The sequence below is a fragment of the Microcaecilia unicolor genome, chromosome 2 (assembly GCF_901765095.1).
Source record: "Microcaecilia unicolor chromosome 2, aMicUni1.1, whole genome shotgun sequence".
Taxonomy (NCBI): domain Eukaryota; kingdom Metazoa; phylum Chordata; class Amphibia; order Gymnophiona; family Siphonopidae; genus Microcaecilia; species Microcaecilia unicolor.
In genome coordinates this window covers 522,677,690-522,700,701 of record NC_044032.1, presented here as the reverse complement: position 1 = coordinate 522,700,701, position 23,012 = coordinate 522,677,690, and the positions used below count along the sequence as shown (strand labels likewise).

The window sequence follows — 23,012 nt, the reverse complement described above, 5'->3', positions numbered from 1 at the left end:
GATGTAGGGTTTTAGCCCTACAGGTATTTAAAAAAAAGATGAACGTTATTGTGAGGAGCCTAATGGTGCCAGGTTGCCTCCCAAGAACAGAAACAAACAGCTGCCAAAAAAAAAAAGAGATGTAAGTGCACTTGCAAAGCCTTCCGAATCAGGTTTCCCATCCCCCTGCGGCTTAGCTCTCATTTCGGAGATAGAAATATCCTTTGTTCAGCAGTGGGACGCTTTCTGCTGGGTATTGCAAGGACCTTTGAGCCAAGATGGAGGCTTCTTTAGAGAAACCGTGCTGCTGTTCTTCTGGTTCAGCACGATGCATGGTGTCTGCACATAGTGGCTTTGCTGTGTTTGCACTGAGCCAACACTGCCAGATGTGGGGTTGCAGGGGACTCCTATTGGCACTCCAAACTATAATAACTAAGTCTTGAACATTTGTGTTTTGGTGACTTCCACTTCTGTTTTGTTTGTCTGTTGACTTTTTGATTTTTATTCTCCTCTTTTCTCTTGTGTATTATCACTGCACTAGGCCTTCTGTGTGAAGCAAGGCTTGCTGATCCCCTCTTCTCTGGAGCCCATGGCTGCCAAGAGGCAGCATTTATCAGAAAAACAGGATCTGTATGATTTGGTTTCAGAGGATTCTTTGACTCCCCTGGATGAAATTTAAACAAGGAAGCCAGTTTGGGGGATGACCTAGAGGCTGGGAGATCAGAGGTGCCTCTGGGTGAAGACCCTACTGTATTTCACATTTTCTGTAGACTGGAGCTTCCCTCTTTGTTGATTATTGAAGTTCTACAGGTTCTTTGTTTTGTCAGATGAGAAACCTCTGCTAAGTAGAAAAGGAGATCCAATTTTGAAAGGGATCAGGAAGCTTGTGAGAACCTTCTTGTATAATGAAGATCTCAAAAAGATGGTGGAAGCCAAATAGCAGGCCTCCGATTCAACCCTAAGAATTGGCAGAGCCATAGCTCACTTATATTAGCTTCCTTTGATGGGATTGGAGAGTTTTTTCAAGTTACCAAAAGCGGATCCGCTGGTCATAGCTGTCACCAAGAAGCCAGCAATTTCCCCTTGAAGGGGGTGCAGCATTAAAGGATCCTCAGTTTTAAAGACGGAAGTCCTCCCGAAGAGTACCTTTGAGATCTGTGCTCTGAGATTGCAAGTGGCCATCTGTGGAGGTTGTGTGGCTTAAGCCTGTTTTCACTGGTCAGAAAGACTTCGGATTTTCCCAGGGAAACCATGACACAAGTTTCTGAAGGCATGATAAACTTTTTTTTATTTGACATTTGTATCCCACATTTTCCCAACATGGCTTACAATGTGGCTTACAATAAGAACAGAGGAGAAATACTAAATGTAGAAATCATAGAACATAAGAGAGCTAATATTGAATTAGGTAGTAGTTAGCGAAGAGCAAAGTGAGAGATTACAGTGAGGTAATGGAACGTAAAGTAACTGACAGATGTGATCATTGGCTCAAGACTAGTGCAGTGAGTGAAGGTTAGTATTTACTATCAACTTGAAAGAATTTCCTGAAAAAGAAGGCTTTCAGATGTTTGCGAAAGAGAATATAGCTACTCGTAGATCTTAACCTTTGGTAGTGAGTTCCAGTTTTTTGTACTTCAAAAAGGGGAAGCCCGATGAGTACAGTGAGTTATCCTGTACTCTTAATCCTAGGCAGGAAGGAAAGTGAAGGACAAGATAATTACGTGCTCCGGTGACAGTGTTGCAGAGTGGTAGGTCAATTAGGTTGGTCATGTATTCAGGAGCGAGACCAAAAATGATTCTATGAACCAGTGTACAAATCTTGAAAAGAATTCTGGCTCTGATTGGGAGCCAGTGAAGTTTTTGTAGTAGCGGGCTGGCACTTTTGTATTGTGACTTTGGGTAGATTAGTTTGGTGTCTGTGTTTTGGGCTGATTGTAATTTAGTTAGTAGTTGTTCCCTGCAACCGGCATACACTCCATTACAATAATCAACATGCACTAAGACCATTGTTTGGACTAACATGCAGAAGAGCTACTGGGAAAGTAACTTGGAGTTGGGTAGAGCCTTTTGCAGACATATATATAATTTGTTAGGGCACCAGCAAAGAATTTGGCCTTGGCAGTAGTGGAGAGGCATTTCCTCTGGCTGAGGAATTGGTCTGCAGATGAGGCTTCAAAAGTACATCCGAGTCAGCAGCCGTTTAAGAGTAAGTTACTTTTTGGTGAAGATTTGGTGAAACTGGTAAAGGATTTGAATGAATCCAAAGTTCATAGACTTCTTGAGGATAGATCTCGCTCGGAAACTCACTCTAAGAACAGTGGGCATTCTAGAGACGCTAGGAGATACCATCTGGGCAGGTTGAGTGGAGCCCAGTGAAGTAGGTTTCGGAGTAGAAGCTCTTCCTTTCAGCCCTTGCAAGGGGGGTGCTGTGGAGGCTGAGATAGTGGTCGGTGCATCTGGAGCCTCCCAGTGAAGCTGGCATGGTGGCTGAATAAGGGATACACATCCAGAGTTATTGGTACCTTGTTGAGTCCCGGGAAGCAATCTACCTCCTTAGCTTATGTGAGAGTTTTAAGAATTTTTGAGGATTGGTTTAAGATCAGGGAAGTTCGTTTGTTATGAGCTTCTGTCGCAGAGGTACTAAATTTTCTTCAGGTTTAGCAATATTCTCTCTCCATATACAGTTGCAATTGCGGGTTTTAGGGGGTCCAAGGTTGGCCATTGTCTCCTTCATCCGGATTTTTCCAGGTTCTTCAAGGGTGTTATGCTTTTGTGTCTTCCATTTGAGAGTTTACCTTCATGGGATCTGAATCTTGTCTTAACAGGTTTGGTCAAAGTGCAGTTTGGACCTTTGAAACTCTCTACTCTCAAAGACCTTACTCTGAAGGTAGTTTTTCTAGTGGCAATTACTTTGGCTCAGCACATTTCGGAATTGCAGGTTCTTTCTTGTTTCGAACCGTTTCTCCTCTTTTTTTTTTTTTTCTGTACAGAGTGGTTCTACGACCAGTGCCTTTCTTCCTCACAAAGGTTGTTTCGCCCTTCCACCTCAATCGGATGATTACTGTTCCAGTGTTTCCCAGAGAGGACAGTCAGGATACTATTCATCATCTAGACATTATTCGCAGAAAGTTGCACTGTAACCTTCAGTAGAATGAAGAATTTTGGAAGTAGGACAGATTTTTTTATACTGGTTGGAAGACAAAAGAAGGGAGAAGCAGCCTCGAAGGCTACAAATGCCAGGTGTCTCAGAGAGGCAATAACTTCAGCTTACATTCTGAATGGCAGGCAAGAGCCTGAAGGTTTGAAGGCACATTCTAGAAGAGCTCAGGCTGCTTTGTGGGCAAACCATGATTTGGTGCCTTCTCAGGATATATGCAGAGCAACCACCAGGTCTGCTTTCAATTTGTTTGTCAAGCATTACCATTTGGATGTTCAAGCTAGACAGTAGGCATCCTTTGGAACTTCAGTTTTAGTCAAGGGGTTGGCTGTGTGCCACCCTCATTGAGTACTGCTTTTGTACTTCTCACTCATCGGGAATGGTCTGGAGAGATGATAAGGAAAGAGCAATTCGATCTTACCTGCTAATTTCCTTGAGTCTTTCTAGACCATTCCTGAACCCACCCAGAATTTGGCAAGGTGTTTTTTTGATGCTGCTCTCTGGAAGGCAATGTACTACTTCATTCTGTGTGAGAAATGTTGAATTTCTAATGTCTTTGTTCTCTACAATGTTGCTTTGCCTATAGAAATAGTGGCGGGCTGTAGGCGAATACCCACTCTTCGGGAATGGTCTGGAGAAAGGAATGAAAATTAGCAGGTAAGATCTAATTTCTCCTAAATGAATAGAACAGCTAAAAAAGGTCTAATATAACCACAGCAATCAATACCTGAAAAACACACATTCCTGTCATCAGACTTCATTTTTCTGATGATAAAATCATAAGTCCTTTTAGCTTTTCTTTTCTTTTTTTTACATTACTACTTCATGTAAATCAGTGTTTCCCATGTCCAGTCCTGGAGTACCCCTTGTCAATCAGGTTTTCGAGTTATCCACAGTGAATATACATGAAAGATATTTGCATACAATGGAGACAGTATATGCAAATTAAGTTCATGCATATTCATTTTGTATATCCTGAAAACCTGACTGGCAAGGAGTACTCCAGGACTAGACTTGGGAAACACTGATGTAAATGAAACACTCCCTAAAAAGGATTATGAGAGTACAAATTTAGAAAACTGCACCTCAACATTGGTTAGCTGAAGGAGTGAAACAAATCTGGGAGTTTACAAGTTCTCAGTTACTAAAGGCCCTATTTACTAAGGTGCAGTTGCGTTTTTAGCATGTGCTAAACGCTAGAGACACCCATATGGGCGTGCTAATTTTTAGTGTGCCTATAGCATAGCTTAGTAAACAGGGCCCTAAGTGTTATGGGTGTTAATGTTTTCCTGAAGAAGGCAATTTTGTTGAAAGATGGACCATGTTGTTTGTAGGATAATTTTTCATGTAAAACAGTTTTGATGCAGACCATTATGGCTGAAAAGGATTTAGGGTTTTGGAATTTGAGAAGTAATGAATTTGCTTTTATCTTTGAACTTGAACGTTCTTTGAATTTGCAGCTTTGCAGCCTTCATATAAACACTTTTTAACTTGGCAAGGAAAAAAGAGGGTGTTTATGAAAAAAGAGGGTATTTTCTTCCTCTTGACCTCCAAGACACCTGTTAAAGATGTTTAAAACTACTACGTACTTGCTCCCATTTGCTTTCCTTAATGTTGGCAACTACATTCATCAGCAGCTAAACTGATTTATCTAGCCAGTTATTTTGGAACCACTGAAGTAATAAATTACTTGCCTGTAACTACAATTTGTCTAAATAATTTCTTCTTCCTTCTGCTTCCCTTTATTTCTTGGATCGACAATTAAGACTCAATGCTCTTGTCCTTGGAGGAAAGTCAATTGAGATCTATGCATATGGAATGTATAAGATAGCAACAATAACAAAGGTAATATAGTTTTTCTTTACATTTGTTGTCTTTCTTAAAGTGTTTTGACTGTAATTTATAGAAAAGAGCCATTAACGTAAAGATGCGCACACAGTTTAATATTCTTTTTTTTGTCCTTCCATAGAACAAAGAAGTGTATTTGGTGAAACTAAATTAGATACAGTGATTTAAGACATCATTTAACAGGTTTAACTGATGGATTTTTCCCATCAAGAGCTAATAATATTGGCCTATGAATTTGTACATTTTAACATGATGGAACTGCAGTTCATTTTAATTTGTGGGCAGTCTGTTATTTAAGCAGTGACACACTGCTTAAATCACACTTGTGATTTTGATTTGTAAATGGATGCTCGAAAGTCATAATATATTCAACGGTCATTTAGAATTTTCTATATAAACTCCTGATCTATTTTAGAAAATAAAATTGATTTTGAGACACAACTTGAGAGATGTAAGAATATTATTTAAACAAATGTCTGCATAATGTAAAGTGTATTACCTCATGCTTATTAATGTATAAAGACTGTTGATGAGCCTGTAGGATCTCTTTGTTCATCACGAGGTGTGCCAGCTCATAAAAAATATATTGAACAGACTGATGTTTAATTACATAATTACAGGGGAAATTCAACCAATAAAGCCCACAAGCTGTACCACCCTAGACCATAAGAAAAGAAACTGATTTCTCTTGCACACAAGGAACTAAGCCTCTTGGTTTCAAAAAAATAATTAAAGACTGGTCCCTCTCTGGTTCGAGCACAGAATTCACAATTACAGTTGCTGGTGTCACTGTTTCAGTTTATCTCAGAGAGTACAGAAGGAAGAAACAGAGAGTCCATGGAAACTTCATGCACCAAAATAAGAGCCTGATCAGATATTTTCTTCTCCAATAAATAAAAATCCTCTATCTAAAGGGGGCAGTGAAGCCTCAGGAATCTCCAGGATCTCAAGCATATATCTGCAAATAGTGCTAGGTAGAGAAACCACTGGTATTTTTGGAAAATTTGTGGAACATAATATTCTGCACTTAACCAGATTATCCAAGTTCTCAAACTTGCGCGGTAATATCACATTATCTTTAACAATAAGAGGAAGGATAGCATCAGATAAATTTTGGCAGGAGATTGCAACAAAACTTAAATATGTAATAGAAGATACCAATGAAACGTTTTCCAATTTGAATTACTCTGTTAGAATTGCACCATTGAATATCAACTTGTCTCTTGAAAAAAACAAAGTCCTTGGTATAAAGAAAAATTATTAAAACTGAAGAAAAGATGTTGACATTTGGAAAAACGATGGATCAAAAAGGACACAACAATGCTAGACAAAAATGGAGAGACCAATTCAGTGTTTGTAAACATAGTTTAAAGGCAGCCAAAAGGTCTTATTATTGGGATGGGATAGGAATGACAATATATGATTTTAGAAAACTTTATAGAACTGTTAGACGAGTCACTCAGATTGACAGACAAGTCACTCAGATTGACTATTTAACTGATAATGATAACCATTTGACTAAACCTTCCACTGGATAACTAGCTTCTTTTTTTGAACAAAAGATTTCAAAAATTCACTCTTTAATTGTCATAAGACAATTTATTCCAACCGGTATAGCGAGTAATCTGAATAGATACTTCAGATTACTCTCTTTATCCCGGTTAATAGAGGATTACATTTCCTGGAGTTACACCAGAAGTAGTTGAAAATCTACTAAAGAAGCTTAGTTGATCACATTGTGCTTTAGATCGATGTCCTACATATTTATTGAAAGAGGCTCAAGATATATTGATTATTTGGTTGACCAAATGGATAGAGAAATCATTCAAGTATGACCTTTTTCCTAACGTTGATGGAAGTATTTATTTATTTATTGCATTTGTATCCCACGTTTTCCCACCTCTTTGCAGGCTCAATGTGGCTTACAATACATCATGGATACTGGAAATGAGAAGAGGATATACATTTGGTTTTACAGAAGGATTTTGGGTTACATGGTCATGAAGTACAAGATAGTGGTATTACAGAAGACATTATTAGACCTTAACAATACAAGATCGTTGTATTAAAGAAGATTATCAGACAATAGAAATACAAAACAGTGGTGTAGCAGAGACATCATAAGACATTAGACGCGTTACGACGTTACTGGGTATATTTGGAGATTTTACATGTTTTGATCTTTGTGGTAAATTTTTTCAAAGAGATGAGTCTTTAGTAGTTTGCGGAAGTTGGCCAGTTCATAGGTCGCTTTTAGATAGCGTGGTAATGAGTTCCAAAGTTGCGTGCTTATGTAGGAGAAGGTAGAGGCATGTATTAATTTGTATTTCAGACCTTTGCAATTGGGAAAATGAAGATTCAGGAATGTTCGAGAAGATTTTTTTGCATTCCTGGGTGGCAGGTCTATTAGGTCTGACGTAGGCTGGGGCAGCTCCATGGATAATTTTATGAACGAGGGTGCATACTTTGAACGTGATTCGTTCTTTGAGTGGGAGCCAGTGTAGTTTCTCTCGAAGGGGCTTCGCACTTTCATATTTTGGTTTTCCGAATATTAGTCTAGCTGCCGTGTTTTGGGCTGTCTGTATTAAATAATTAAATTAAGTACTGTATTAAATTCTAGTTTGAAAAATAAAAATTTGGACACAAAATACATCGTTATAGGCCAGTGGCCAATGTACCCATTTTTGTTAAAATAATGGAAAATTTGATTCCTAGGTGGTTATCAGAATATCTTGACCATCATAAGATTCTACATTACGTCCCAATCCAGTTTCCAAAAAGGATATAACAGTGAAAGTCTAATGGGAACTGTGTTATCAGAAATTAGAAATCACTTATCTTTAGACCATAGGGTTTTGATACTACAATTCGATCTCTCATTGGCTCTGTTGTCTTTTTTCTAGATGAGATTGGGGTAACTAGATCAAGCTATTCCTGGTTGGAAAGGTTCCTGAAATATAGAGCAGTGTACCTGAATATAACTCACCTTGAGCTTCTACTGAAAAGGCGTGAGCAAAATACAAATAAATTTAACAACAAAGAGTCTGAATCCTGGTGTGTACCACTGGGGTTACCATTGTATCCAATTATTTTTAATATTCTCATGAGTACTCTTGGTAATATTGTTTTCCCCACATCTTTTTTAATTATTCACTTATGCAGATGACATTACCCTGTTAATTCCGGTGTAAAAGGATATAGGAAATTTGCATTTTCTAGTAAATATTTGTTTTATCCCATTTGGAACATGGTGCAAATAACACTAAATTGAAGTTGAATAAAGAGAAAACTAAATTTATGCTTTGTGGAAGTTCAATAAATACCGGTCAGTCATTAATAAACCTCTTTGTTTACCATCTTGAATCATCTATAAAAATTCTGGGAATAACCCTTAGCTCTAATTTGACATGGGAGAATCACTCTATTGATTAAGAGAACCTTCCATAAACTGAAGATCTTGGCTTGGGTTAGAAAATATTTTTTTCCCAGATCAGTTTAAAATAGTGGTAAAGTCTCTTGTTATGTCTTAACTAGATTATTGTAATCTCCTATATGTTGGTAATTCCAATATATTAATGAAAAAACTACAGACATTGGAAATTCTGCCGTTTGGTTGATGTTTAGAGCAAATAGATATGATAGGGTTACCCCCCCCCCCCCCCCCCCCCCCCACTTTTGAGTAAGCTACAGTGGCTGCCTATAAGAGCTCATTTACAATTTAATTTGTTAGTTTTTGTTTTTAGAATTATTTATGGATTAGCGCCAGATTATATGTGTTCATTAATTCATTATTTACTCATTAATAGGAATTCCCATCAAAAGAATTATTTAAGCTTGAACTTCCCTACAATTTCTCGGGTTAAAATTCAATCTATGCATTCTTTGACTATTTCCTATCAAGCTGGGTTGGAATGGAATTCTCTTCCACTGAATGTTTGACTAGAAAAAAACTATTTGAAGTACCATAGGAAGGTGAAAACATTTTCTTTTTCATAAGTACCTTTGTTAAATGTTAGCCTTCTATCTCTTGTTATTCCTAGTGTTTGTACTAGTTTTTCTTTTGTAATGCTTGTAAACTGTTGAACTAAATGACTGGGTAACTGTTTTTAAAGTCTTCTAGCATCCAGCTTAGTTATTGCTTTCCCATAATATATCCAAAGTAATTACAGATGACTTACCAGGCAATCCACTCAGCAGTAATTATTCATCCAGTGTCAGGGTGTTCCCAACTTTCTTTTTCATTCCCCCCCCCCCCCCCTGTTTTCTCTTCGTTTTATATCTGCCCATTTGATATTACCGTCATTCTCCCTTTCTCTCACCCTTTAGTCTTTTGTCTCCTTTTCACCTCTCATCTACCTACTGGCTCCCCCTCAGTTGCCCAACCTTGTCTCGCTTTTCTCCAGCAGCCGGCACTGCACTACCTGGAGCCTCCACTGACATCTCACAACTCCACTCACACCAACTTTTGCAAACCTGCCAGCTCTTACTTCCTCCAGCTGCGCTCTTTTGGCTTTATCCTGGCTACTATGGTGAGATGTGCAGGAGTTTGGCACAGTTGGGGCTAAATATTCTCCCTCCTGTGCTCCCGATGGCTCTTCTTGCCCCACCAGAAGCTACTGCAGAGTCATCATCTCGGATTAAAGACTCCTCCAATGGGCCACGAGATATAGGAAGTTGGGGCTACAGGGTAAACATGCAGCTTCCCTTTACATTTACCTGTAGGCAAAAATAACAAGGAAAAACAATAACTAGAGTGGTCTAAGGTCAGAGGCAAGCATGCGGGACCTAAGCTTCCACCATCTTGTCCCTCCAAATATTCTGTTGAAATGGAAATTAGAAGTGCAGTGAATCAGATTTATACCTAAAGATTTATGATTAATTCCACTTGGTAGGTTGGAAGGGTTTAAAGTTTTTATTACCTCATTACTCATTAATATGGTAGTTTGTGACAAATTTATTTAACTTGAAGTTAAAGCCAATAAAATATTCAGAGATAAAAAAGGCAATTGACACAAACAAATATTGTGGGACCTTAAATCAGGAAATACCATTTCTAAACAATTGACACCCTGTTTTCTAGTCAACCGAATTACTTGGAATTAACTATACATAGATACATCAAAAATAATTTGGTTTCAAAACACAAGTTCTTAAATGCTTTGTATGATCTTCAGATTTTTGAGATACATAAATTGCTTTCAAGCACACAGGTGGGGAGAGAAGCAACCAGAATGTTGCTGCACGTACAGAAAGAGTCATATGAGATGAAACTAGGAAATAGCTATGTATACTGAAGAGAAGAAATGCAGCTATCCAAATACCTGAAAAGTGTGCTTGCACAAATTAACCTCTTCCCAAGGAAAGGAAGTTGCAGAACTAAAAGATATACTAAGGAAGAATTTGAGGAAATATTTTCATGGAAATAATGACGGATACATGGAGTAGACTTATGAAGAATAATGTGGGGACAGATATAGTATTGGGATTCAAAAAGGTGTTAGATGCCAAAGGCTCCCTTAATACCAAGAGTATATTAATGAAGCACTGGGATAACATGCAAAGAAGAGTGGTTTGACCCAAAATAGCAGTTTATACTTAGCTTTCAAAAAGGCATGCGTGGGGATGGGGGGACCTGTATAGAGGGGCATAACCAGTGGAATGGGGTGGGCCACAGAGGATATGGCCCTACCAGCATTTTGTCTAGCACAGCTTCAGCAACTAGAATTTGTGGGGCGGCGCTGGAGGTTGGTTTGTTTAGCTCCTCTAACAAATGTTCTGTTGCTCCTGTAGAGTGGAAGCTAGACACCTGAACAGACTGGATGGGCCCTTTTAGTTCTTATCTGATATTTACTGTGTTACTATGAATTTGCACAGATTAGAAATTGATAAACCATATAAGTTTATAGTGTAGGATTAGCTGGTACGAAAATAACTTATAGGACCTTAAAAATATTTGGAAAATCATGATCTAAGATGAAGACAAAAGTGGGAAAAGTGAATTTAAAAATCAAGACAAAAGGTTGAAAAGATCAGTTTTAGGCTTGTGTGTAATGCGGGGCTTCCCAAATATGTTCTGGGGACCCTACAGCTAGTAGATTTGCCGTCTGACACCATCTTAGAAGGAACTTTGGATGAGAGTGCAGAACCAGGCTTGTTAAAAAAAAATGGTGTAGGGTGGATAAGTAACACAGAGGGACATTTTCAAAAGAATATCCAAGTTAGAATTGGGACGTTCTGCTCATAATGGCCAAAATAAATGTCCATCTCACAGCAATTTTCAAACAGGAAAGATGTCCAGATGTCCTGTTTGAAAATACATCAGAAAGATGGCCTTATGCTGGAGATGTCCATCCTGAACAACCATTTTACAAACTGAAATGTTTAAAATATAAACGTGGAGAAAAAAGACACAGGGGTGTCTGTTTGGCAGCATTCTTATGAAAACGGCCATACAGACTCCTTGCAGAACAGAGGAGTAGCCTAGTGATTAGTTAGTGGACTGTAAACCACAGGTTTAAATCCCACTGTAACTTTTTTTTTTTTGTGGGGGGGGAGGTAAATGTGATCCCTCCAGGAACAGAAAAATACCTGTTGTACCTGAATGTGCATCATTCAATAGCCTTTAGGCTTGTAGGTGTCTTACTTACTGTATCTACAGATATATTTTTGTATTCCAAGAAAAAAAATTAAGTTACTCCTCTGCACTGCTTTCTGCTTTGTTCAGAATGGCTATAATACTTACAGCTGACATATAGCCTGGTTTTCCTTTCTGGTTTCACTTTCAAGGAGAGAGGGGGGGGGCAGCAACCACTGAAGGATTAAGGATGGGTCAAGCCTTAATCCATCCAGTGGTCAGCTACTCAATCAGAGCATCTTTTTGTAACTTGGATGTGACTGAAACAGGTCTACATAAAAACATCCTTCTTTGTAGACATGGACGTTTCTTCTGTTTGAAAGTCACTGTTAGATGTCCTACTTTTGGGCCCTTCCTGATCCTGCCCAGAACATGCCTCCAACATGCCCTCTTGCTATTTGGATAAACTGCAGAGTGAAATGTCCAAATTCTGACTTTCCAAAATTGAGATTTTGATATTTTTAGCAGATGGACCTTTTTTTATGCATTTCAAGATGGCCATCTGCTTTGAAAATGCACAGAAGTGGGAAACTTGGGTCAAAAATGGGTTGAATTTTTTTTAATGTACTTTTCCCATTTTTATCTTTATCTCAGATGTCACATTATGATTATGGTTTTGCAAATATTATTAAAGTCCTCTAAGTCATTTTCATACCAGCCAATGTAGTTATGTTACTGTCCACTCTACACCAATTTTCTAAATAATGGGGTGGTTCTGCACACTCATCTGAAGTCCCTTCTAGGGTGGTGTCAGAATAACACCTTAGCCAGTCAGTTGTCCTTCTGACGTTTTTTCCTTGACCACACACTCTCAGTGGTGAACCATATACCCCTGGACTCTATATGGTGCACTTAGTTTAGGTGCCAATTTGAACGGATTCTATAACACCACGCATAACTTAATTGGCTTACAAACTAATGAGCGTTGATAACAGCACTTAAAAAGGGGCGTTGTTATGGGCAGGGAAATGGGCGTTTCATGAGTGTTCCAAAATTTAGGCGCCTAGTTATAGAATATGGCCCAGTGCATCTAAATCTACACACTGAGTTTTACACCAGGTTTTCATTGGTGTAAATGGATGTGCGCAGATATCTGTGCTGAAATAACTAAATATATTGTCTAATCAGCGCCTAAATCTAGGTGCTGATTATAGAATACACTTAGTTGGCACTGATTTTAGCACTGAGTTTTTAGGTGCCATATATAGAATCTCATCCATAGGGGACAATTGTATAATAGGCACAAAGCTAGTATCTTTAACAGCAATGCCTAATCTGTTATAGAATACAAGTTGGCAATTAGGTATCTAAATTTAGGCATGACCACTTATGCTTTCTCTCTAGCAGGTGTAAATGGGTGCCTAAATGCAGTAGTTAGGTACCCAACGGACAGTATTCAATAAATCATGCACTTAAATAGATGCATAGTATATTTCACTTTCCCCATTAATATCAAATAGAGAGCTTTTAGACAGGTGGGGATTAGATGCCAGCTGGGATTGTTGGTGTAAGGGGTCCAACCTATCCAACTTGTATAACCGTTATCTTTCAGGTCTTTGGATCCTGCCTTGGGTTATGTTTGTCCAGTGACTTGAAGTCATTATCAGTCGTTACGGAAGTTTGTACAGAAAATACACCAGAAATTATTTATTTCCAGGTATGTACAATAAAAATATAGACACTTCATAAAGTACTGGGATCAGCTCTGCCTTTCTTATGACACCACTTGTGTTGCATTCTGCTTCTTTTGTAATTTACTATAGGGGTGGGTAATTGGACTCTTTAGTAGACGTGACTTTAAGTGGGAGAAATTTGAACATCTTTCTCCCCTCCTGCCCCCAAATCCAAATGCTCCCTATGTTACACAGCAGTTTAATAAATTATGCATATTTCATTTCAGGCTCAGTTAAACTTCCCTGAAGAGTTTTTTCAGAGATGATATATGGCCTTATTTCCACACCTATCAGTCGGTGACATCTCTAAACAAAAATAATTTGGGTGGCAACAAGGAGGCAAGTCATGGGATAGGAGGTAGTGTTCTATTGTGGATTAAAAACTGGTTAAAGGATAGAAAACAGAGAGGAGGGTTAAATGGTCAGTATTCTCAATGGAGAAGGGTAGATAGTGGGGTTCTGCATGGGGTCTGTGTTGGGACCGCTGCTTTTTAACATATTTATAAATGATCTAGATTTGGGAATAACTAGTGAGGTAATTAAATTTGCCCATGATACAAAGTTATTAAATCGTGGGAGGATTGTGAAAAATTGCAAGATGACCTTAAGATATGCTACTATCCAGATAAGTTCTGGCACTGTCTTATTCAGATATTTGGTGCCAGCCACTATCCAGATAGTGGCATTGAATATCCAGATCATTTTTGAGTGCTGCAGCTGGTGCTAAAAAAAAGGCAGCTTACCTTGAGGCCCCGGGGTGAGGTGTGTAATAACATGTAAATAAAATAAACTGAGGGCACTGCAAAGTTGGGTGCATAAATTGCAGATATCAACCTCTTATGCTGGTACACTTATATTCACTAGTTGGAGAATATAAGTTATTGTTTCAGAGTCAAATACAACATGGATAAAATAAACAGAAGGGAAACCCCTCCACATTTTTAACATAACTAATAGCACAGGTGTTGCTACAGGATGGCATGGGTTTGCAAGTGCCACTCCTTTCCCACCCCAGCTAAAGTACATATGAACTTTGAGAAAAAAAGAACAAGGCCATCTATTTTCTTCTCTCTCCACCCCCTACCCACATGGTCTAGCTGCATCTCATCTCTCTCTCCCCCTCCTCTCCTCCAATGGGCCAGAATTTCTCTTGTCCATATAGGCTTCCTATTTCTCTTGTTTTTGTTTACTCCTTAAAGACCACTTAGGTACTGTGCAGATGGTGATGAGGTAGGGCATGGGTGGAGCCAGAACTTATCTACATAGTGGCAATATTTAGCCTGTTATCTGGATAACTTAGGCAGCTAAGTTATCCAGATACAAAAGAGAGGGTAAAACAGCATACAAAATAATACAGAAACAAAAAAGCAACACTGGGCCTTCAGGATTGAGATGATCAAAGTCTCTTGTTTATTAATTGATGGATAACAGGCTAAATATTGCCTCGATTAACTGTATTGTTAAAAACATTGAACTCAGGTTGCTGGGATAATGCAGGGTATAAATGTCATAATAAATGGTCCAACCCTCCATAAACAATTTTTGAAAAGCTTATATTTAAAGGCTCCAGTGTGTGCTTGCACTTTTGGTCTTGACTGGAAATGCGCACAAGAAACTCTTGCGTGCATGCACCAGGCACGTTACTCCGCCTTGTTTTCGGTTTCATAGCATGCATATAATTTAAATACCTTTTCCTTTGAGCTTTGGAGAGCTAGGTTTCTGCACTGTTTAGCTTTAGCACTAGACCTTTGAACATCAGGGCCTTGGTTTCTTTGCCTTTTCATTACTTATATCTTCATTGTGGGGTAAATTGCCCCCCTAATATCTAAACTTTCTCCCTGTTTGAGAATCATGATGCAGGCTGAAAAACCCACTTTTTCTAGCTGGTCTTTCCCTTTAATTACAATTTTATACATCATCTATCTTCAGCCCCTGGCCCTTTAACAGTAGCCCGTTTAGTAAATGCCATACTGGTGGTGGTCTGCCTTTTTTATAAGGCATCCTGATGAAAGCACTAAACAAATAGCAAAAACAAATAATAATGTGAATTTTTGAGTTTAGGAAGAAGAATTTGTTGAAGGATGTGGTTATGTTTTTCCTTTTGTGTTCTTGTATTTTTTAAAAATATATTCATTTCTCAAAGGTGTAGGGGTGGTTTGAGCTGGAATAGTGTCTGTGTCTATTTAGTATATTATTTCCATCACAGGTATGACTTTTTCTGTTCTTAATATTTTACTGTTCTGTACATATTTTTTAAATGAATCTTTGCTTTTTTAAAATTTGTTGTTTAAAGTTTCAAAGAGAACAAAAATTTGCAGGAGCATTAACAAGATAACTCAATGCGAGGCATGATACATCCCAACAAGACAAAGAATAGGAAAGGGCCTGGCCTCTTATAGCCCTCTCCCAAACAATGAGTTCTCACTATGTTCACAACTATCACCCCCACTCCCTCTCCTCCCCCGCCCCCCCCCAAAAAAATGGAAACCTCTCATAACGAAGGAATGTAGCTGCCCAACACCCATAAAGTAATGTGTAGGAAATGAGACTTCGGGCCCTAAGAGGAAGAGAAGAAATTTAAGGGTCTCATGCTAACAAATTGTTTCTTCCTTCTTAAAGATAGACCAACCTTTTGTTTCTCCATCAGCGTAGTATGATGAAACATACTTCTCCAACCCCAGAAAGAAGGGGAATCAGACATGGTCCAAACCCTCAGGATTGAATTTTTACTGAGTAAAGCTGCGTTGCGGATAAGCATCCAGCCACCTCTGCCCTTCGGCACAAACAGTTCATATTTATCCAACAAAACAAGTGGCCTAAAGCGGGATGGGCGACCCCAAAAGGCGTTCCAAATAACAGACAATCTGGTCCCAAAAAGCGTGAAATAAGAAATTAGGGTGCAGTGAGCACTTCTGTCAGACAGGAGAATCAATGCCACCCATATGAAATAACTGTGTTGGGGTGATATATGCACGATTCAGTACCCTAGATTAACATTTCCTTAGATCAGCTGCTGTGGTTAAATTTGGAATCCGAGCAATCAATTTGGTTAAATCCAGGGAAGTGGGTGACCTACTAATTCCGCCCCTCATTTGATAAGTGTGGAAGATTACCAGCAGGGTTGCACTTGTCTGAATAATGTCTTGAGAAGTCTCAAGAAATTCAGTTAAATTAAGGGAATCCATTCCTGCTTGGTCTTCCAATCTAGGCTTTTGAATAAACACAATAAAAATTCAGAAAAGACATGGAATCAATGTCCTCACAAAGCAGAACTTCCTTTAGGTAGTTCTTCAGGAGTATTTCTGGAGTTAACAAGTGGTGAATAAGAACATTTTTAAAACGCAAGTTCTTTACTCATTGCGTATTTTCTAAATTCTCAAGGCGCCTATGTTTATATGAGCTATCCTTGATACCCAAACGCTAGCATTTTGCAAAGTCTTAATCTGGGATAAATGTTGAGGCTGATTTTTATCAATTGAAGAAATTGGAGGAGTAGCCTAGTGGTTAGTGCAGTGAGCTTTGAACCTGGTGAACTGGGTTCGATTCCCACTGCAGCTCCTTGCGACTCTGGGCAAGTCACTTAACCCTCCATTGCCCCAGGTACAAAATACATACCTGTATATAATATTTAAACTGCTTTGATTGTAACCACAGAAAGGCGGTATATCAAATTCCATCCCCTTTCCCTAGACTGTGGCTAAGCTCTCAGAATTGAGAGGAAAATGAACACAACTGAGGAACTCTTATCTTTCAAATAACTTTCAGTTCTTGTGACAACTTTCCAGATGTCAACCAAAGTAACATGTTTATCAGCAACTGATTCCTCAGGAAATAAATCTGGACATTGAACTACTGTGGATAATACCACAGCAGACTCATAGGAATCAATCAACTCATTAGACTCACCACCACTGGATAAGGACAAACCTTGAGGATACACCCCTCGCATCGGGTTGGCAAAGGAGGCTGCAGGTGGAGAAGGAGTTTGCCTATCCCCCCAAACACAGTGAGGAACCTGAGTCCCATGGCCAATCAGGTGTAGCAGGAGAACCTTCAGCTATAACATGTCTGTCCATAGGTTCCACAGTCTTTGGAGTGCTGGCCACCACCTTAACCTTGGCTCTATGCTTCCCCATCTCAATTCAGCAGAGTGACCAGCTCCTTGGCTCCTAAAAGGCTCCCTTTTGAGCACATACGTACGGCCATGTGCCACAAGAGCAACGAAGCTTTACACAGAGAAGCGGCACCTTAGGATGACATCAGATGGCGCCACTGGAACACTTCACCAAGAAGCACTCCCTGCTGCCAAGAAGCACTCCCTGCTATCAAGGATCATGTGCTGCTTCTGCTTCCACTTCCAACAGACCACAAGGGTAGCGAAGCTTAATGTAGAGATGCAGCACTTTAAGATGACATCAGACGATGACGCTGGAACACTGTACTAAGAAGCACTGCCCGCTGTCAAGGATCACATGCTCCTTCTGCTCGCCTTTAAAAAAAAATGGAATGCTTCACAAATTTGTGTGTCATCCTTGCGCAGGGTCAATGCTAGTCTTCTCTGTATCGTTCCAATTTTAGTATATGTGCTGCCAAAGCAAGCACTTGTGAATATTTTTTTTTATCATAGTGGTCTATTCCTGAATAAATACCAATGAAATTGGTTTCATTTAAATAAACTGTAGTGACTTACATATTGGGGAATAAAATGTATCTTCTGTATTTAAAGCAAGATACGTTAACCCCTTTGTGCCCATAATATTTCCATGCCCCATAAATGCTAACATTTCAGTTGTCATGTAGCAACAAGGGACTTAAAAAGATTAATGTATTTCCTGCTTTTGACCTGTGGTTGCTTAGTTGTAAAAATGAGAATGATTTAAGGGAAAAATTAAGATATTGACAAAACACAAAGAATCCTCTAAGTTAGGGCATAGTTCAAAGTGAAGGTTCAGAGCTGCCCCATTTAGGGTTCAGTCCCACAGATTGGGAGCCACTGATGTAATATTTCTTTGTGCTACATCATTTTTGAATATGGCAATAAACTTATTGTCTGATTAAAACTGTGATCAGCAATTAGAACCTGATATACTAAGAATTTTTTTTTATAAACAGAATGAGAAAAATCTGTTTGTATATTGGGCCCATTATATTTCATTGTAAACTATCAAAGCCATTTTTAAAAATAACCGGTGGAATATTAACATGATCCCTCCTCTCAAGTCACTTTATTGGTTCCTTATCCATTTCCGCATAGAGTTCAAACTTCTCATGCTGTCCTACAAGGGTGTTATTCTGCTGCTGCTCCGTGCCTCTTCTCTTTTCCTTCCCTATACCCCTCCTCTGTCATGTAAGTCATTCTTCTGTGACCTTCACTGCAAATTCCAGACTCCATTCCTTCCATCTTTCTGTGCCATACGCCTGGAATAGACTTCCTGAGTTAATATGTCATTCTCTATTGCTGACCCTATTCAAATCCAGGTTAAAAGCCCACCATTATGAGGCTGCTTTTAAATCCCATTATTCAGCTATTAAATACCCATATTGTTTTAATCATTCTCATAACAAATGAAATGCTCTTACATCTTATTTGGCCTATTTGTCTCGAATAGATTGAAAGCTCTTTTGAGCAGGGATTGTCTCTTTATATGTTTGTACAGCACTATATATATCTAGCAGCACTATTATAGAAATAATAAGTAGCAGTGGTAATAGTAACGTTCTGAGTTTTAGCTTTAATTTTGCTCTGTGTTTTGCAGCTGGACACCAGTTTGCTGTCAGTGTACCTATCCGAAGTAACTCAGATGGCCCGTAAATTTACTCACATTTCTACTCTTCTACAGGTGAGATTGTACTCTTAAAATCAATTCTAACGTTTCTTTCTATAACATAAGAACATAAGCATTGCCATACTGAGACAGACCAAAGGATACTGGGCATGATGAACCTTCTTTTCCACCAACAGTAAATAGTGCGCAAGGTACAATCATTTTGTAAATTCAGAGCTTTTGTACAAGGAAACAGATTTCAAGTTAAAATAAATGAAATGACTACCAGTCTTGCACCTCCAGTAAGTGAAGGAGTTCCCCATCCCTAAAATCTTACAATCTGAGTTAGACATATAGAGACTGAGAACTTAGTGGTTAGCCTGAACAGATGATTTAACTGGCCAGTAGCCATTTTTGGCCAGCTAAATTGCTTTCATTATCCACCTGATTAAAGATAGAAGGATGGGTATTAGCTGATGGAATGGTTGGTTGATAGTGAATGGAGGTTTGGGGCTTGTAATTTGTAGTAGTAGTAAGTATTAGATGGGGACAACCTCATATGAATTAGGTAGTTTGCAAATTAAGGGTCATGATTTTCTGGCCTCTAATAGTTCTAGATTAATAGGGATATAGTATAATAAAAATATTAAGGGGATTATTTTAGAAACCCTATTTGTAATTTCTTTGTAGAAGTATCGGCATTTACATATGTGTATCACATATATCAAAGAAATAGAAGAAGGATCATCAGTCCCTACGAAGAGGGTGCAGCAAACAAACAGCTGGATTAAAGACTGTTGGTTTAATAAAGTGTTTATCACATATACAGTATGTGTAATAAACAATTTCAGAAAGCTGCTACTTACACATGTGGAAAACTACAGTACATAAAGATACCACAAGGGTGGGCTTGAATGGGACTAAAATCTACACACGAAGGAGAATATATGGGAAAGAAGTTCCACATTAGCTTTTACATATTGACTTAGAAAAGTGCTTGTTTTGGTCAGGGATTTATACAAGGGATTGAAGGAGTCATGCTCTTTAATCTCATGTAGTGTTTGTCTTCCTCCAAAATGAAACCTCCTCCAAAATTGCAGCCTCATTACTTAATTGACATCACTTCTACTCTGAAGTTTGTAAAATGAGGCAGCTACATGTGGAAGTTGTGACACCTCCACATAGAAACTGCCTGTCCGTGTCATCCATTTTTTTAAATATGTAACTTTGAAAAGTGGCTTCTCCCACTTCACATGCCAGCAAATACATGTGCACATCTGCATGTACTTTAAAAAAGCCTTTATAATCAGCAGATCCTTTTGTAAAATGCATGGCTCCAGAAGTTTGGAGGGTGGCCAATATAACGCTGATTTTTTAAAAAGGTTCCAGAGGAGATCCAGGAAATTATAGACCGGTGAGGCTGACGTAGGTGCCGGGCAAAATGGTAGAGGATATTATAAAGAACAAAATTACAGAGCATATTCAAAAGCATGGATGAATGAGACAAAGGAGTGGAGGAGTGGCCTAGTGGTTAGAGCACCAGTCTTGCAATCCAGAGATGGCCGGTTCAAATCCCGCTGCTGCTGCTTGTGATCTTGGGCAAGTCACTTAACCCTCCATTGCCTCAGGTACAAACTTAGATTGTGAGCCCTCCTGGGACAGAGAAATATCCAGTGTACCTGAATGTAACTCACCTTGAGCTACTATTAAAAAAAGTGTGAGCAAAATCTAAAAATAAAAAAAAGCAACATGGATTTAGTGAAGGGAAATCTTGCCTCACCAGTCTATTACATTTCTTTGAAGGAGTGAACAAACATATGGATAAAGGTGAGCCGATCGATATTGTGTATCTGGAAGTAACTAGTGAGGTAATTAAATTTGTTGACGACACAAAGCTATTCGAAGTTGTTAAATCGCAAGAAGATTGTGAAAAATTACAAGAGGACCTTACAAGACTGGGCATCTAAATGGCAGATGCCCAGTCTCATAATGGATATTGGGCATCTGCTCGAATTATAGTTACTTAATGCAAGGTTTCACATTAGGAATCATCGACCAGGAAAGGTATCCAGGCATCATCATTGATGGTACTTTGAAACCCTCCGCTCAGTGTGCAGCGGTGGGTAAGAAAGCAAATAGAATGTTAGGTATTATTAGGAAAGGAATGGAAAATAAAAGTGAGGATTGCACCTCGAGTATTGTATTCAGTTCTGGTCACCGCATCTCAAAAAAGATATAGTGGAATTAGAAAATGTACAGAGAAGAGCGACGAAAATGATAAAGGGGATGGGACGACTTCCCTATGAGGAAATGCTAAAGCGGCTAAGGCTCTTCAGCTTGGAAAAAAGATGGCTGATAGAAGTCTATAAAATAGTGAGTGGAGTGGAACGGGTAGATGTGAATCGCTTGTTTACTGTTTCCAAAAATACTAGGACTAGGGGGCACGCAATGAAGCTACAAAGTAGTAAATTTAAAACGAATTGGAGAAAACATTTCTTCACTCAATGTGTAATTAAACTGGAATTTGTTGCCAGAGAATATAGTAAAAGCAGTTAGCTTAGTGGGGTTTAAAAAAAGGTTTGAATGGCTTCCTAAAGGAAAAGTCTATAGACCATTGTTAAAATGGACTTGGGGAAAGCCCACTGCTTATTTCTAGAATAAGCAGCCTAAAATGTGCTGTTTTGGGATCTTGCCAGGTACTTGTGACCTGGATTGGCCACCATACGAACACATCCTGACCAGCGCATCTCACTTCCAATCTCTGCATTCTATGTTAAGTTGTGCTTTAACTCTACTAGGTAAATGCTGTTCAGATATGTTTGCTTCATTTGAAAATGAGCTATACTTTCTTTGCATTGTTGTTTACTAAGTATAAACTTAAAATTAAAAAAGACCCACTCAGGACATTTTGCATAAGAGAAATACATGGGATTGAACTAATCTGTTCCATATTTTGGGAGGCTAGAAAAGTGAACCAGGTCCATTTTTTTTTTTTTTTTTTTGGGAAAGTCTGAATCAGTGGAAATTATTGCATAGACAAGAAGTAAATGAAGTGCACTTTTGTGAAAAAAAATAGTTGCATCTGTTCATGTGGGATGTCTTGCACATTTGAATTAAAATAGAGTCTAAGAACAATCTGATAGCAGATAAAGACCGCAGTGCTTGTCAGATCTGCCCAATCCACTTCCTTTGCAGTAACATATATCACAGTTGATACCTGGCTTTCTTTTAATAGTCAAGAATCCTATGTCCCTGTCTCAAGCTTTCCAGAATTCTTTCACTGTCTTTGCCTCCCCAGGAAGCTGGCTGTGTAACTATTCTATGAAGAAATATTTTCTTGGCCAGCTTGGTGCTTCATGTGGCCATGCAGAAGGTTCCCAGTTTGATCTGCACCTCTCCAGCCTGACCCCAGTAGTTTCCCCTTTAACTCATTTTGTTTTGGATCTCTTCCTCCAGCCAGTGCAAGCTGTTTCAGTACGCTATTCTGTCATTCTGTGGTCTGGGTAGTCCATTATATCCACCACCTTCTACCCTCCTTTGGAATTCATCTCTGTGGGGAATGTACCAACCTAGGTTATGTTATCACCCTGCCTTACCTCCCATTCAAGGCACTTCAAAGGTCCTACCACAGAGGGAATATGGAAATGGTATCCTGGCTGCATTCTGGCTGCCACTGTTATGTGCATGAAACAAGCAGTCTGAGGATGTTAAAAGGACAGAACAAATGTTGGTGGTAAGGGAGGAAGAGCATGGAGAGATGATCTCTTGGAGCTTGGTTAATGACACTCACAGGTAGGATAGTGCAATTTAACTTTTTGAGTCCAAATAATGATTGGGATAGATAAGATGAGACAAAGGCGGAGAAAGGCTAGAAAGGTGAGGTTTTTTTTGTGTGACTTATGAGGAGATCGGAGAATCCCTAGCAAATTATATATGTAGGATTAGCAGTCAGAAAG

At 38.9% G+C, this 23,012-nt stretch overlaps 1 protein-coding gene and 1 non-coding gene across 3 annotated transcripts in view; one reads left to right on the top strand and one right to left on the bottom strand.

Annotated features, from left to right (window-relative positions):
* The window catches only part of ANAPC4 (anaphase promoting complex subunit 4), a 96,708-nt gene that overhangs the window by 18,523 nt on the left and 55,173 nt on the right, over window positions 1–23,012 (top strand). For both annotated transcript variants that reach the window (XM_030191251.1, XM_030191250.1), the window contains exons 8-10: window positions 4,903–4,981; window positions 13,171–13,275; window positions 19,048–19,131. In XM_030191251.1, coding sequence (XP_030047111.1) covers window positions 4,903–4,981; window positions 13,171–13,275; window positions 19,048–19,131 — 268 coding nt within the window. The remainder of the gene's footprint in view (window positions 1–4,902; window positions 4,982–13,170; window positions 13,276–19,047; window positions 19,132–23,012) is intronic.
* On the bottom strand, window positions 17,787–17,893 carry LOC115463904. The gene has a single exon (XR_003941165.1). It is a non-coding gene; the product is annotated as a U6 spliceosomal RNA (small nuclear RNA).